Source organism: Pteropus medius, unplaced genomic scaffold, assembly GCF_902729225.1.
Source record: "Pteropus medius unplaced genomic scaffold, Ma_sr-lr_union100, whole genome shotgun sequence".
Lineage (NCBI taxonomy): Eukaryota > Metazoa > Chordata > Mammalia > Chiroptera > Pteropodidae > Pteropus > Pteropus medius.
The window spans coordinates 23,205,203-23,223,297 of NW_024344240.1; the positions used below are offsets into that span (position 1 = coordinate 23,205,203).

Below are 18,095 nucleotides of genomic sequence, written 5' to 3' on the forward strand. Positions count from 1 at the left end.
AGAGTTTTAAAATGTCCAAATGGTCTGTTCATGTTCAATGGGATGATTCCACTATCCCATGTTGATGTTGCAGCAATATCAGATTGCATGAAAAGGTTCTAAATGCCTACTTGAAGTTTCTGTACCTATCTCATTAAGGAATGGTAGCTAGCACTTTGTGGACTGGTATAGGCACTGAGCTGGAGTTTCTAGGGGCCAAAGTAACTTAAACCTCTCTGAAGCTAGAATACATGGCAACTGTAATTTTGACACAGGCTAGTCGACTAGGACATCACTGTCCCTAGAGAAAGCTCTACCCTGGGCCTACTCAGAAGTCCTGCTTTTCCTCCTGTTGGCTGGGATTGCTCCAACCTGACCCACCCTCCCAACACTCCTTCTTACACCCACTGTCCCTCAGACTTCTTGCATTCTCTGTTGAACATGAGGTTTGCCACATGGCTCTACTATGAGGATAGCAGCCTGTTGTGTCATTCACCACCTTCCACCCCCTCGCCTTCAGCTCCTGCCTTTATCTCTGAAAGAATAGACAAACTTTAGCAGTTTAAAGGGGAGTGCCCTACCAAAAGAATAGAAAGCAGGGACTATAACAGATATTTGTACACCCACGTTCACAGCAGCATTATTCACAATAGCCAAAAGCAACCCAAGTGTCCATAGTTGGATGAATAGATAAACAAAATGTGGTATATCCATACAGTGGAATATGGTTCAGCTTAAAAAGGAAAGAAGTTCTGACACATGCTACCACATGGATAAACCTTGAGGATATTATGCTCTGAAGGTCAAATGTTGTATGTGGTATCTAGCAGAGTCATAAAGTGGAAAAGTATTTGCCAAGTCCTTGGGGGAGAGCGGAATGAGGAGTTATTTAATGGGTGTGGAGTTTCAGTTTGTTCTGGAGATGGATGGTAGTGATGGTTGTACAACATTGTGAATGTATTTACGTCACTGAACTCCATACTTAAAAATGATAACAATTGTAAATTTTATGTTCGTTATATTTTAAAACACACACACACACACTCACATCTGTGCACACACATACACAGCCCTAGAAAATAAATTTTAAAAAAGAGCAAGAGCGCCCTAAAGAAAGAGTTTCCTGAGAGGCACCTTTGGGTTGTGACTTTGACACCTGTGCCATTGTGAGTGCCCACAAATGCTGAAACAACTTTCAGCTGGTGGTAACTTTTCAGAATATTAGGGCCAGTGTCTGTCGTTCATTCAATCCTTAGCCCGGAGTTGTGGCCAGAAGACATCTAATCAGTTCTGTAATGATAAACACGCCAGGCCCCTCATGTAACCCTCCTTAGCATTCATTCGCTTATTCATTCATTCACTCTACATGCATTAAGTGCCTGATTTATACAATGGGAATATAAAATCAGGCCCAGGTAATTTAACCCCTTTCTGAAGCTGAGATGTGTTGAAACTACTAATTTCAATAGATTTATACAGTGGGAATATACTAACGAATGAGAGACCTAGTTCCTGCCAGCACAGTGCTAATTTTCAACCTATTCTTATATTGGGCTTAGTCAGAGTCCTCCCCAGACACTCCCCCTGTAGCCCTCTTAACTCTAGCAGCCACAGATGAGTACTGTGCTATGATGCACTGAACCTTACACCGAGAATCAAATGCCTAGGCTCTGGCCTGGCCTTAACACTGGCTTCCTTTGATATTAGACAAATCCATCAACTTATCTGTGGGTGTCTGCGTCCCCATCAGCAAAATGGAAATAACTCACAGGATTGAGATAAAAATAAGAATGAGACCAAGGATATGAAAGAGCTCTGATATAGAAACATTAGACGGATGGATTGTAGTCGGATGGTTGATTCAGGAATGAGGGCTAACATATAACTAGGGCCTCTGCCCTCTGTGTAGTCTAACCCTTGACGTTTCATTAAAATGATATTTTGTAGGGAGGAAGAAGGCAGAGTCCCCAGGTTCCTCTCTTGCAGAGCACAGTTGCTGTCAAGTATATCTTCCCTGTCCCATTCATCTGCCTCTCCTTTCTGAGAACAGGTCACAACAACCTCACCTTGGCTTTGGCAAGTTGCCTTCATCAGACCTCACAAATCTAGCAGCTGGCAGCCCTTCACATCAGACAATGGATCTTATTTGTTTTCATGCCTGATGCAGAAAAGAAGGGGCTCAATAAGATGCTTAAAAGAGTGAGTTGTTCTAAGAGGAGACATCAGATGGAGAGAGGGCTGGGTGGCTGTGGCTTCTAGCATCTGGTTTCAAACCTGGTCCCCGTGTGGTCCTAGACAACTTTCTTGGCCTCGGGGCCCATAGTTCTTCTTGATTCCCTTAGATTCCACTGTTTGTTTGTTTGTTTGTTTTTCTTTCAGCAAATATACATGTCTGTATAAAATACTTAAGAAATTGTAGGAGTGAGAAAAAAATTCCATAGATGGTAGAGGCTCTGTTCCTCCCTCTGGCAGCCAAATCAAAGTTGTGACAGAAACAAGGAGCAAATAGCAAGGAAAAATGCCTTGGGATCTTGATGAACAAGCCCTACAACTAGGGAGAAAACTAAATAATCACCCTGCAATGGCAGAAGGTAGGACGGGGTGAGGTTCCAAGGCTGCCCGGTCCGGAGTGGCTGAGTGGGTTGGAGGCTGCACAGCAGCAGCTGCAGATGCCTCTTAAAGGGGCTGCGTCCGTGAGCAGACTTCCGCGGTGATGGACCTGCTCGCTCTGAGCACCAGCACCGGTGCGGCTGCGCAGGGGGCACCAGGGACTTAGAGGGGGACTCTGAGTTGTCAGAGTGAGGGCCGAGGTGAGATGTACTCTGTACAAAAATGCCGGCAGTATCCATTGTTCCTCTGTTGAGCCTGCCCCGCTCCCAGTGCGCAGACACAGCATGGCCATAGCCGTGAAGTCATCAAACTGGATAACAGAGGTTGCTCCACCCAAAGGATTCCCTGAAACCCTGCCTCCCCCAACTTGTGGCCCCACCCAAGCCCCATCCAGGTGTGTCCTCGCTTAGTCAGATGCCCCTTGCTGAGCAGCTCCTAGACTCACACTGGTGGCAGCTGGCCTTGGTTTCTGGTGTGGCCTTTTGAGGCAACTATAAGCACAGTATCTGAGGATTGCTTGCTGAATCTTAACAGGTGGACTTGAAGGGGCACAGGCTGGAGCTAAATTTACCCTGCAGCTGAACCCCTCTCAGGACTGTGCCATTGGACACCTACCACACATATCCACGCTAATAAGACCAGGAGACTTAGGAGCTTTGCTTAGTACATAGAAACAGACATGGAAAGGCAGCCAAAATGGGAAGACAAAGAAGCAGAAACCATGTGAGAGAACAGAGCAGAGATCCAGATATAATGGAGTCAAGGAATCTAACAGGTGCAGAGTTCAAAACATTGTTTATAAAGATGCTCAGTGAACTTATGGCAAGTGTAGATGAATCAGTGAGAACTTCAACAAAGAGATAAAAAATAGAAAAATGGAAAAGGAAATTATAAAAGGGAACCAGTCAGAAACAAAGTGAGATGAGAATTATATTAAATGGAATAAACAAAGTGAATAAAGAAGAGGATCGAATGCCCTGTCTAGAGGATGGGAAAGCCAAGGACACTCAATCAGAATGGCAAGAAAAAAAGAAGTCAAGACTATAATAATAATTTAAGGAGCCTATGGGACACTATTAAAGGTAAAAATTCCATGTCATAGGGGTACCAGAAGGAAACAAACAGTTGAAGAGCTATTTGAAGAAATAATGATGGAAACCTTCCCTCACCTGGTGAAGGAAATAGACATACAAGCTCAGGAAGTTCAGAGAGTCCACAAAACCAGGAACCCAAATAGGCCCACACCAAGACACATCATAATTAATATGCCAAAGGTTAAATACAAAGAAAGAATATTAAAAGCAGCAAGAGAAAAGCAGTTAGTTACCTACAAGGGAGCACCCATAAGGCTTGCAGCTGATTTCTCAAAAGAAACTGCAGGACAGAAGGGCTTGGCACAAAATAATTTGACATGATGAAAACCCAGGATCTACAACCAAGAATACTTTATCCAGCAAAGCTATCATTTAGAGTTGAAGGACAGATAAAGAGCTTCCCAGACAAAAATAAGCTAAGGAAATTTATCATCACCAAGCCAGTATTATAGGAAATGTTGGAGGAACTTCTTTAAGAAGAAAAAACAGGTATCAAAAACATGAACAAAGAATGGTAATAACTACATTTCTATCAACAAGTACCTCAAATGGAAAAGAATTAAGGGCTTCAACCAAAAGATAGAGTGGCTGGATGGATAAGAAAACAAGACCCTACATATGCTGCATCCAAGAGACTCACTTCAGATTAAAAGACACACACAGACTAAAAGGAAGGGGATGGAAAGAGATATTGCCTTGATGGACGTAGAGGGTATGTAATGGGTCAGATAGAAAAAGACAAATATGACATGATTTCATGTAATGTGGACTCTAAAAAACAAAATCAACAACAGCAACAATGAAAATGGAAATAAACTCATAGATAGAGAATATTTAGAGGGATACTAGATGGGAGGGGGGTTGGGGGGACAAAAAAAGGCAAAGGGATTAAGAGGTACAAGTGGATAGTTACAGAATAGACATGGAGATATAGAGTGTAGCGTGGGGAAGATGGTTAATAATGTTGTAATAAATATGTAAGGGGAAGAGGGGTACTAGATTTAGTGGGGTGATCACTCCGCAAGTTATGTGGATCTCTGATCACTATGCTGTACAACTGAAACTGGTATATTATTGTATGCCAACTATAATTTAAAAAAACTCACTGAATTGTACAATGTAAATAGAAGCAACTAATTGTCTATTATATTTCAATAAAGACAAAAAAATAAAAAATAGAAGAACTAAATGCTCCAACCAAAAAAAAAAAATCAGAAATTATAAAAAAAATTAGTCAAGTGATCTGAGTTTGAAAGTTTTGGCTCTATTTTGTAGAAGTTGTGAAGTTTGGGGCAGTTATGTACCCTCCTAACTGTCCAGGGTCTCAGTTTTCTCATCTGTAAAATGGGAAGGATATTAATACCTACCAATAGTAATTCCTACCTGAAAGGATTGTTATAAAGATTAAATGAGACAATTCATGTCAGGTGCTTAGCATGCTGACTGGCTTGGGCAAATGCACGTGTGTTAGCTGCTGTAATCATCCTCTGTTAAATGTACATTGTACTAACTTGTTAGTGGGTTAAGTAGGTAATGTATGGAGGAGGGCTTTATAAACAGTGTTGTTCTCTGCCCAGGACTCTTGGCATTTTACTGTAGTCACCCTACAGTCTTCATAATTAACATAGTTATTATCAAATATTTCCAACTTCTCCCCTCCTGTCTCATTAGCTGGCTAGGTGACGTTCTCTTTCTCTTCTTCAAAGCTACATTCTCCAAATTTCATTCTTCTCCTGTTCTGGTCTTTTTCCAATCTTCATTTTTTTTTTTTTCCTCCTGGTTTCTACTCTTTCTTTCTGTAACATCTTCCATCCCTGAACATCTTCCAAGAAATATAACTATGGAAACTACCCCTCTCCCTCAAATTGGGGTGGAGCCGCCTCCACTAGTTGGGAAAGAGAGTTCCTGGGATCTTAGGCCTCTACTGTTCCTTCTTTCCACCTGAAAAGCAGTAGAAGAAAGAGCACTGGCTTTTGACAATAGCTACTAGGCTATTGTCCCAGTATGGCTCCAAACTCTCAAGACTTTCCATAAGGAATGTTAAATCTTCAGGTGAGTCCTGGTATGTTTTTGCTGAAACTACTCCATTGCCATCTAAGGAATCAGGGTTTTCCTTTATCCATGTTGTTTCTCCTGAACTGTTTGGGGCCCTAAAGACCAGTTCCTTTATCCCAGAAAATGTTTGCATAGAATTTTGCCTGACATCTCTGCAAGTCTGGAAAATCATTTGAGCGACATCACATCATTAGCATCCAGTTAGCCCTGCTGTCTAATGTGCATCTGCCTGTTACATAGGCAGAACTGGCTTATGTATGCCCTACATGTGGGCACGGGTGTGAGTGCCACAGCACATCTGTGAGTCCACAGACATGTTGGTCCTTTCATTCACCATGATGTCTACCCTAACTGCACCTAGGAATGGATGGAGCTGAATGTCTGTTTGTACCTCTCCATCTCTCACAGCAGCTGGCAGAGTGCTAAGTCTACAAAGGGTGCTCGGTGAATGCCTGGTGGTTGATTCGTTTGCTTACTCTTTCCCAACATGCTGATTGCTTACTCTTGACACCACTAAAATTGATTTTTGAAAGACTCTAGGAAGGGAAAGGATCATCCCACATTTTCCTCCACATTCAGAAGCTTGTCTGCATCCCAGTCTAGAATGAAGACCAGAAACAACAAGCTTAGTGGGTCCGAAGGAATCCTAAAGACATCTAAGTGGTTCTTGTCTAGGTCAGCCAGAGGTTTAAAGCACCTCTTCAATGGGCTTGGGCCAATTTTAGAAATCTGCACCCTGTTACCTCTAGATTTTCCTGAAACCATCCCATTTCATCGAGGGTCTTTAGTCAAAACTCGCCTTGCATAGAACTGTATTTGTGGCTGTAATTGTTCTGTCATAACACTGACTTGTAAATGGGGCCTTAAATGTGAGGTGTTTTTTTTTTTTTGTAACCAATGATGGTAATGATGATGATATCCTAGAGGTACCTCAGGGCCTGGCCAAATCTTCTGGGACCCCTACTGATCAGATCCATGGCTTGGGGAATGGAAAGTTACTGAGCTGGGCTGTGTGCAGACAGACCTATTTCCCAGAGTCCAGCAGACTAGAAAGGGTAATTGAACTCTATCTCCTCTCCTCATCTACTCCCTTAAAGTTTTATACTTGAATCTGGATGTTTGGGTGAGCAGGAAACACTGACAGCAGAGCTAAAACACAAGAACATATCTGGCAAGCTCTGATGCCTTCTTTTGGGTTTGCTTTAGGCGGCACTCATCAAGGCAATAGGTACAGTCCTTTGTGTCTCACTGGCAAGCCTTGACCTGTGCGCGACCGTAAATATATCAGCTCAGGTGCTAGCTTGGCAGGGAGCTGGCTGTTCTTCTGGTTCCTGAGCCTGGCTCTGAGCTGCAGCAGCTTGGGAGGGTCTGGGGGTGGGGATTGTAGGGGGAGAGGCTCATCAAGGCTGTACCCATATCTGTCTGTTCATCAAAGAAGAGCTAGGAAGACCTCTGAATCCCACCTCTTTCTTGCCTCCCTCTCCCCAACACCTGTGCTATGAGGGAGAATGAGATGGGGCTAACCAAACTACTTATAATCCTCCTCTGGGCCAGCCCCTGTTCACAGATACACAGCTGAATTGTTTACCTGCAGGTTGGGAAGGAAGAGGCTCAGAAACCAGGAAGAGGGTAGCAGGCCTATGTTCAGATCCTTTCATGTCCCATTTTCCAGCTGTTTTGGGATATTAGGGTCTTCACACTCCCTCTTGCTTCTTTTTGGAGAGTGTTAGTGGCCAAATTAATCCGGGGTGTGTGGCGGGCAGGTGTGGGCCAGTGAGCGGGTAATAATTGGGGAAGGGTGTGAAGGGCATAGACTGGTGACTAAGTGAGTACCTGACACAGTTAGTAATGACAGCGATTGTAAAAGTGGAAAAAATTCTGAGGTATATTTAATAGAGAGTCATGGAATTAAGGACACAGGCTTTTGTCAGGTTCAAATGCTATCCTCCGTCACTGCCTTTGTGACTTTTAGCAAGATTTTAACCTATAAGTCTTGTTTTTCTATAGGGTTATTGTATTAAATAAAATAATCTATATTTTATTTAATCTAAATATAAGTGTGTGTGTATAAATGTATATGTATATGTATATGTGTGTGTATGTGTGTGTATATATATGTGTGTGTATGTGTGTGTATATATATGTATACCTGACACATAAATGTTAACTGTTAAAGTTACATTCATAATCATTTCTTTTGTAGCAAGTCCCCTGGGGTGTTATGGGCTGGAAAGGAAAGGTTAAGCCACACAGCTGTTGAAGCTTTGAGTTTGCCTTAGAGACTCCCTTCCGGGTAGCAGTCCCTGGCTTTATCCCTGGCTGTCTGTATCACTTCAGGTTTCTGGTGGGGTCTAGGTCCTGCTGGTTTCATCTGTATTCTGCTGAGGATGTGTGGCTGGTCCTCAAGTGGCTCCAAGGTCAGAACTACAGTGTCTGCTTTTTTCATCCCGGGACTCAGTGCTGGTTCCTGGCATTTGTGGAACCGTGCCCTGGGAGTCACAACCTCTTGTTTCCCAGACAACCTCCTGTTCTCTAGAAGGACAAGGGCTCCATTTCTGTTCAGCTCCTCTGGATTTCATCACCTTTTCTCTGTAAACTTGCTGGGCTTCTTAGCAAATTGTCTACATTCACCTTGGATCTTTGGGTCCTTTACATCTGGCAGAGCCTGTGGGGCCAGCCCTACTAGGCTCCTCCAACCCCATGTTACCATGGCCCTGGAAGGGTCAGTCCTTCCCCTCTTGTAAAATGTGTTTTAGCTCAGGAGCCCTGCCCAAAGGTTGGAGATAGTCCTTCAGAGATACCATGTCCATTGCTGGATGTTCCCCCCACCCGCCGTGCTTCTACTTCTCTTTCAGGCATTACTCTCTGTTCCACCTCTTCTGCTGACACCCCATCCTAGGCTCCCTGTCTTAGTAAATGGCAACTCCAGCCTTTCAACTGCCCAGGCCAGAAGTCTTTGCATCATTCTTGATTCCTTCCTCTTTCCATCTCCCGTACATCAGCAAGTCCCGTCAGCTATACCTCCAAAATCCAAAACCTGCCTGAGCAGTGAGGGACTTCTTTCTTCCTGGTGTGAATGACCCTGTTGACCCATGACATATCAGCTAGAGAATCAAACCAGAGGTTAGAAGAAATGAATGCAAGTTTCAGATCTTCAACATTGTGACTAATAAAATAATAAGTTGCTATGTGTTAGCAACTTATGTTCTAGGCACTAAATCCTTTACATGGATTATTTCATTCGCTCTGTGACCTTGAGCTGATGACTTTACCTCCATTTCTTCATCTCTAAAATGGAGATAACAACAGTTCACAGGGAAATTGTGAGGATGTAATGAAATAATGTATGTGAGAGTCTTTTGAAAAAAAAACACCATATATGTATGACATATTTTGAAAAAAAAAAACCACCATATATGTATGCCATATTTTCACCAAAGACCCAAAATGGATCATCTTCAGGCCGTTGAAAAGTCCACATTGCACAGAGGAGAGGTGTTGGCAAAGTTCCGACTGATGGTGAATTTGATAGCCCAGCTTTGTGAGGGCAGAATGTGAGGCCCATGGTGGTGCTTTATCTGTTACCTGAGATCGGGGTGTCTGTCTCCTGGCACAAATGTGACACCTGTTGCAGGAAAAACAGGCCCTGGCAACTGGCACTCTGGGAAGAGAGGTCTGGCCAGGAGCAGGATGAGTTTACTTAGAAGAGGATAAGTGACAAGTGTCAATTCTTTAGCTCCAAGTTCCCCCCTGGGGGCTAAGCAATGCCTGAATATCCACTGACAGGATTAATATTGAGAAAAAAGCAGGGAAGGAGAAAATACCAAATGCTCAGCACAATGCCTGATGCCTAATATGCAGTCTGAAAATATTGTACACGTGCGCATGTGTTTGTGTGTGTTTTGAGGATAGATGGGTGTAGATGAGGGAACAGAAGGCAGTACCCATGAAACACATTGTTATCTATTGCTCTGCTACCACTGATTCACCTCTGGCCCCCTGTCCACTTACTTCTCTGGTCAGTAAACAGAGAGAAGAGAGTGAGAAAGCTACTGGCTGTTTGCAGTTTTTAGTATTCTAAAGGGGCTGGAAATCACGTCTTCAGACTCCCAAGTCCAAAACCTCCAAGTCAGAAGTTGTTAGGGGGAATGAATGCTTGCTGAGCACTTACTGTGTGTGTCAGACACCACACGAGTTCTGACACGTATAATTTAGTCCTCACAATGGTCCTGTGGGGCAGATGTTTTTATCCCGACCATCCATATGAAGAAACTGAGGCCAAAGAGAATAAATTATTTGTTCAAGTGGTCACTGTTTCTAGGTGATAGGTGTAGAGTTCAACCTTTCTGACTCCAAAGCCTTGCTCGTCTTTTTACTATATTGTGAAGTTTGCAAAGGGAATTTCTTACTCCTTAAATTACTAAAGGCTGGGCTGTCAACTATCCAGGAATTTCAAAGCCATCCAGACTTACCTGTGACCCAGGGGCAGGGCATGGTTAGGTTTAACCTCACTGATACCCCTTCCCCCCATAGTGGGTTTGTCCTTGTTCACTGAGAGAGTCACTTCTTACCTTCTTTTAAAGAGAAATAGTTAAAGATGATAAAGACAGATTTTGTTCAGCACTATCACAATATGGGAGAGAGACCAGTATAAAACTGAGCTCAATTCTGAATACAGCAAAGACAGCTGGGGATTTCTAGCCAAGAAGCAGAGTGAGGGGATTCAGTGGATGGAAAATTACTAAGAGGAGACATCAAAGGAGGAGAGTCTTGTTAAACAAACTTAACAGGCAGGATTCTTCTTAAAAACTGGGCTAGACAGGCCAAGGATGGGGCCCAAAGGCAAGGCCTAGTCTACAAGAGTGCTCAGAGGAGCCTGTCTAAGGTTTGGTCAAGGATAGAGTCTTTGTCACTTGCCAGCAAAAGCCAGGACAAGGCATGCTGAAGACCCACAGTGATAGTTCACTGACCTTGGGGTGAGTTGTCTCACCTTTGGTGTGACTTCCAAGAGTCAAAAGAATTTGACTGGAATTGAAAACTAGTTATGAGAAAGAATGTGTATCTAAGACGCACAGTAACTCTTATTTGATAAAGCAAATAGCATTTTTATTATTTCCTCACAACATCGTCTAGAAGTAGAATGGCTTTTAGTCCTAAGCACAAAGTCAAGGAAGAGATGGCCTGGTCATTCAGAGACAAAAGTAAGGCAGGGCCTGCCCTCCCTCTCCCAGAGTGGCTTATTTGTCACATGGGCACCTGAGCCCCCAACCACTGGCCAGCAGCTCCCCGGGCTTAGGAAAGGATGGGACTCTTATATTACTTGTGACTGAGTTCGGATTAGCAGATGAACAAACAACTTTCCCCTGAGTTCATCTAGAAATGCAGGGTGTAGGGCAGGGAGCATTCATTCTCTTTCTGCCTCATTCCCATATCCTCACCTCACTCCACTGGCCCCAGAATCCTGCTTCCCCAGAACATCCTCCTGCATTAACTAGTCTGACCTGTTTCTGACTGCCAGCTGGCCAGCCATGGAAACAGGAGAGACCTTGATGGCAGAGGGATAAACCTGCAGAAGTCCCTATAAACATAACATGAGCAGAGGTTTAATGTCTATGCAGAATCCCAAAGGCACAGATCCCCAGCTGAGGCCTCTGCCCCCAGGACTCCTAAAGTCTCTGCCAAAAAGTGCCCACAGGAGAAAATGTAGGCGGAATGCAAAAACGCTGGCTTGTGAGACAGAAAGGCTCTCTGTTCTGATCCTGGCTGTTCTGATTCTGGCTTCAAAACAACTAACTCTGTGACTTTAAACTCTGAGCTTCTCTTTCCCCATCTGTTAAATGGGGGTAATCAGATCTGGCCTGTCTCTCATGGACTCTTGTAAGGCTGAAGTCATCCCTGTGAGGTGCTTAGTAAACACTAAAGGGCCACACAAAGCTGTGTAAGAAAAGCACTACCCACCCCCATCCTAATCCTCTCCCAGAGTTAATTACTTAACACTCAAGCGAAACGTTGATGTCCACCTTCTGTGTCCCATATTTGTGGGTTGTGCTCTTTTCCTTTGTGTTTGGTTGGCTGTCTGTGTCTCTCCTGGTGCTCACATTCGGGTTCCTATGACACTTTTGCTTTTGACCAGCTATTGGCTCCCAGGGATCAGAGATGGCAGTCTGACTCCTGTGTGCAGAGCCATGGGAGCATCTTGATGGTGCTGTTGGAGGGAAAGCAGCAGCTCGGTGGAAACCCATATGAACACTTGGGTTCCAGTCCTGCTGAGACTTGTCACTGTTGGCTAAGTGTGCCTACATAAGGCATTTGATCGGCCAGATCTGAAATGAGGACTAGGTGATCTTGAAAGCCCCTTCCAGCTCTGGATGGTCTATGGTTCTAGTTTATGGCTAACAGTGGTTTGGTTCTGCATATTCACAGTCTAGCAGCCCAAGCAGTGTCCTTGACATGTGGGAGGCTCTGACCCCCCGCAGCAAATAACAGTGAGACCACTGAACTCTGATTCTCCCTACCCCAGCACAGCTCCTTACCTCTTTGCTTGGTTATGAATATGTACGTGCACCCAACAGTTTCCAGTACTCCCCACTTTCATCATAGTTTGGCCTTTAGCTTTCTCAGATGTCTTAAGCCAACCAGTTCCAGAGCTGTCAGGGAATGGACATCAGCAGTCACACAGCCTCCAAATCGACACACGTATTCTTAGTCTTCAAATATTATATCTCCAGGGATTTATGATTGGTTTGACACACGCCAAGTCCCAGACCCACCCTTTCCTGCCTCCCCGGCTCTGCTTCCATCCAGGAACCCAGCAATTAATGTTGGGCAGTGGGGAGAGTCTCCTCAACTAGATAGCCCATTGTCTCCCTTGACGTGGAGGAAAGGACTGAGCTGGAAAGGGAACATGTGCAGGGGAAAGCTTAGTTACATTGCCTTTTACAACCATTTTTTCCACAGTGATTTCTGGGAGAAATCGGCCTTGAGAGGCAACTGGGGAAGAATCGACCTGTACTGGGTTACCAGTGGGAGGACACCTGTCCTGGCTCCTTCTCCGATTTGTAGAAGACAGTAAATTCTAATGGGATATGAGCTCATTTCCGCTCTCTCTGCCCTTGACCTTAGCCAAGGTTGTAACTATCTCCCAACACCAGCACTCACACTTCATACCCACCATATGAGGGGTGAGGAGATACAGGAGGGAGGACAATTACCTCTATTATTTCCCCCTAGCTCTTACAGATTTAGGAGGTTGTCAAGTGATGTTGACCTTGTTTCTCTCTTCTTCTTTCCCTTCCATAGGGTATGGCAGCTGGAGAGAACTGGCCAAGGCTCTGGCCAGCAGAAACATTCCAGCTGTGGATCCAAATCTCCAGTTCTACCGTCCCCAGAGGCTGGGCCTCCAGGTATGTGGCAAAGCCAGCCCATTTTCCCTGACAGTGCGTTAGCATGGGGCCTCAACTGCCCCTTTCCTTACAGCCTTAAGAGAAACTTCCACTTTTCTGTGGTAAGAGAGGCAGATGAGAAAGAATCCCTCAGATGGCAGCCTGGAATCCCAGGATTTCCTAGCTGGATGGGTAGAGATGTCCATCCTGCACTCCTCAAAGCCTCCATCACATAGTTTGAGATGACCGTGTCTGACCCTCCAGGCCCGTGGCCTCCATCTCCAATAGCAGCCAAGGGCTTGAGGCAGGACCAGCATGAAGACAGGGCTGGTACTTTAGTTATCATCCCAGATGCTCACTGCTAAGAGTCTGAGATGGTGTGATAGACAGACACCCCCTCCTTCCCCCGCAAATAGCTGGAGGACAAATTTGTAATGGAGCATTTCCCCTATAGTGTTGAGCCAATAGTCCCTAGTGAGGCAGGAGTGGGGGAGGGGGTTGTTAGCGAAATTGGGGTCCAATTCAGCCTGGAGCCCTGAGGTCGAGCCTCTGAGCCTGGAACAGATAAGGATCTCCAAGGCTGGATCAGAACCAAACTGAATCTGTGGGTCTGCACGGAAGGGAACAGTTGGGGTATCTCCAAGGGGACTCCTACTTGTTAGGACAAATGAGTGATAAATCTGGGCAGAGTCCTGGAGGGGAAAGGATGTAGAGAAAGGGCTGGCAAGGTCCTTGCCCTCAGAAGAGCCTGATCTAATTAGAAAAAAAGGTTTTCCCATATGGGAAGAAAGAAAATTCAGGGAGGTAAGAGAACCTCAGGAGTGTACCCCGATGAAACTGAAAGGAGGTATGTTCCTGAAGGATGTAGTGTGAATGATAAATGGAGCGTGCCCTAGATGGAGCAGCTTCCTGGAGGCAGGGCTGTGTCTCCTGACCCTCTTCTTCGCCAGAGGCACTTTCAAGGGGATCTGAATCCTGTTCTCATCCTAATAGTCCCATGAAGTTCATTCTTTACTCTTCTGCCAGGACCAAGACTTTGAGCGAGGTGGAGGCAATAACAGCAGCTACCTGAAGTGGAATAAGCCGGTCCCCTGGCTCTCAGAGGTAAGGGACTCTCTGCTGTCCCTGTTCCTTGAGGGGATTAAAGAATAGCTTTTACAGATAATTCCAGAGACCACAGAAATTTTATTCCAGTGGTTATTATTAAAAATTTTTACTTAATTTAGAAAAAAAAAAGGGTTCCAGGTCATTCAATTTTCTTCCTTTAGAGAAGGAGAAATAACATTTGCTTTGGGCCTACCATGTGCCAGGTTTTGTGTGTCATCTCATATCAGCTTTCTTACTCTGTAAAAGAGTATCATTACCTTCATTTTATAGGTGAGAAAAACAAGGCTCAGGAAAGCCATGACTTTCAGGTCCACACCAATCCCCAATCTTAAAGACAGGCTTTCCAAACTGACTTTCTTGAACCCTTAAGTCCTGTAAAATATTCCGGGAAAAAAGGAGTCCATTGTTAAATAAGGTTTAAAAGCTATATACTGCATCTACTTCTTGGAAATACTCATTAGCACATTAAAGTTTCTGAGAACTTCTGCAGTAATCTGTTTAACTTGGGTTAGCTCAGCATTTACTTATTTGCCTCCTGAATTGCTTTTTTTCCCATGAAACATCTATTAATAGTCTATGAAATTATTGTTTTAAGGATCATGCACTAGGAAGCCCTACTTTAGAAAATTTTTATAGGAAGCAATTAAACATGTGAATAAAAGTTCTCATAATCATCATGATATCTTTTATTTACATAGGATTTGGCACATTCTTTTTCTTTTAGTCAAGAAATTGAGGCTCAGGGAGGTTAATCAGCTGCTCGAGATTACCTTGACTAAATGCTTAGCCCTGAGGCCTGTGGACATAGGTTACTTTTCTGGGCTGGGTGGTACTGGCCAGCCACTGCCATTATCTATACCTATGGCTGATTGATCTCTTCAGCCAGGGTGATTTTATTTCCAATCCACCCATTTGCTGTGGGGCAGGAGTGAAGGAAGCAGTATCATGCTAAACATGTCATGAGAGTTAGGTTATCCACCCTGCGAATCTGCCCCTATCTAAAGCCCTGAGAGAGGATGGATTACAACATTGGCACACTTGTACTGAGTGACATCATCAGGTAGTTATGTCCTACCCCACCTGGAGATAGTATTTTGAAAAGAATTTGCCAGTGATCCAGACTTCTCTACTTTGAGCACAGTTCAGATCAATTTTTTAAATTAATCTTTTTATATGTTTATTGACCATTATATTTCTTCTCTTTGGATTATATACTTGTATCCCTTGACCATTTTTCATTGGGTTATTTTTTTCTGTTCCTAAATTAGAAATATGAATTCATAAATTACATGAAATGTTTATATAAATTAGTTTATCAATTAGCAATATAAACTGTTTGTCGCTTGCTGTAAATGTTTTTGCAGTTTGTTTATGGTGATCAGGTCATTTTCTTTTCTTTTTGAATTCTTTTCCTTTTCTTTTCTTTTTTTTTTTTTTGCCAGGTGGATGCTAGATTTATTGGGGGGATCACTTTGAAAATTATATAAATATCTAACCGCTATGCTGTACACCTGAAATTAATATAAAATAATATTGAATGTCAACTGTAATTGAAAAATAAAACAATACGACTAGTACCAATGCACATTTTTTCAATTACTTTTCTGTAAATGGCAGTAACCGTGGTCATTTGGCAGACACAGAGCACATGATACAGCAAATATAGCAGCAAGAAATCACGCCGTCTCCTAGACTTTGTTGCTTTTGCTTGTGATGACCTTCCGTGATCTGAAGCCTTTGTTTTATATAAAATTGGACTTCTTTTTAAAAATTCATTATTATTATTATTATTAATTATTTGGTGACATAATAATAAATTCATTATTATTATTAATAATAATTATTTGGTGACATCGGTAAACAAAATCCAGTTTCAGGTATATAATTTAACAGTAAGACATATATATATTGCATTGCGTGTTCCCCTCCCATAGTTAGATTTCTTTCTGTCACCACATATTTGACCCCTTTTACCTCATCTACCTCCCTCCTCCCTCTGCCCCTCTGGATCCTGTTTCTTGGTGAACCAGTTATTTTGACAGATTATAACTACATAATATTCTGCATCTATTAATTGTTAACTTTCCCACTTTTTTGGCTAATAAAGAATGGAGATATATGTGAAATGAAAATAGTAAACAAATAGTAAACAGCGATTAATGTGGGATTAACTTTTTAAAGAAATAGTTGAGCTCGTTGTAGGTTTGTATGGTCTTTTGGTGGTGAATGCCTGATTTCCATTAACTTTGTGGTTTTTAATATGGAAAGTAGCTTACAGAATCCTCGTTACAGTTTTTGTGGATCTTCAGGGAGTCATTGATCCAATCTTCTTATTTTACTACAAGGAAAATAAGGCCTTGAAAGGTTAAATAACTAACATATGCAGTCACACAGCCACACACTGGTTCCAACTCTCTTGCAGCCATCAAGGCAACCTCTCTGTTCCTATCTCCTTACCTGTCTCCTGCCTCTTGACATATAGTTTTGGCAAGAAATGCTCAGGTTAATGATGTTATTTATTGAACATCACTAGCTGTCAGGAGCTGTCAGGTTGTACTATTGTCCCCCTTTTCAGGTAACAGGAGGGGTTAACTCACTCACTCACTCAGTGTGGCATTGCTAGTACATGGCCGTGCTCTGAAGGTGAGCAAGGACAGAACATAAAAAGGCTGATGATGGTCTCTTCTTCACCAGTTTCCCTGACCCAGCCTTTGGCTGGCAACTCAGAGTCTCTGAGGCCAGAAGTCACCCTCAGAAGCAAAACAGCTTTAGGCATTCTATTTGATGTGTCAGAGAGAGACCATCAGAGTAGACGGCCAGGGGGTTGGGCCTCATGGGGTAACTACCCTCAAAAACTTATATATGTCGACCAAATCATAAGCCTCGAATTAGCAAACCCCACTAATCAACACACCTCAATGTCAATTTATCCATTGACCAAAACACTGTCTGCTATTCAAGATGCTCCCCCTGGAAAACCAAAAGTTACAAGAAAGAAATCTGGTGAATACAAAATCAGATCAAAACAAGTCAGTATTTTCTTTGGTCATGTCATATGGGCTTCAGTGAGGTGTGAGGTATGTATCTCTTGAGGAGGGGGCTGGGATGCATACTCCTTTTAGGTTTTCCCTTTTTTTTTGTTGTTACAGTTTTATTGGGATATAATGCATATACCATATAATTCACCCATTTAAAAACACTAATCTACTGTCTGTCTCTCTAGATTTGCCTGTTCTGAACACTTCATATAAATGGAATCGTACAATATGCGGCCATTTGTGTCTGGCTTCTTTCACTTAGCATAACATTTTCAAGGCTCATCCATGCAGTAACATGTATCAATACTTCCATTTCTTTTTATTGCTGAATAATATTCTATTGTGTGGAGGTACCACAGTTTACTTATCGATTCCTCAACAGATGGATATTTGGGTTGTTTCTACTTTATGGTTATCATGAACAATGCTGCCATGAACGTTTATGTACACGTTTTGTGTGGATCAGACTTTCCTTTCTTCAGAGCCCAGAAACACCATCATCCCACACTTCAGTCACATTGGTGAGATACAAGTGGCATCTCTGTTCATTTACAAACCATCTATTCAAATGGGGAATTTCACCCATTAGGGTTTCACCAAATGGGCCTTTGGCTCTTTCCTCGAAATCCAGAGCTTCTGCTTATCCTCACTGAGTCTGGAGCCCTCGATTCCAAGGCAGAGCTCTTTCAAAGGACAGATGTGAACAGGGAGTCAAGAGTGGCTTGAGTTCCTAGAAACTGAACAGGAGTCTGGTGTTTAGGAACAAGTGACCTCATTGTCCTGCTGTGTTGGGGTCATTTGGTCCAGCCTTCTGTGCTTCTCTTGGGCAA

General features: G+C 43.2%; 1 protein-coding gene across 1 annotated transcript in view; it reads left to right on the forward strand.

Annotated features, from left to right (window-relative positions):
- Positions 1-18,095, forward strand: part of B4GALNT3 (beta-1,4-N-acetyl-galactosaminyltransferase 3) — a 90,558-nt gene that overhangs the window by 51,680 nt on the left and 20,783 nt on the right. The window contains exons 2-3 of the mRNA XM_039869179.1: positions 13,038-13,141; positions 14,147-14,224. Coding sequence (XP_039725113.1) covers positions 13,038-13,141; positions 14,147-14,224 — 182 coding nt within the window. The remainder of the gene's footprint in view (positions 1-13,037; positions 13,142-14,146; positions 14,225-18,095) is intronic.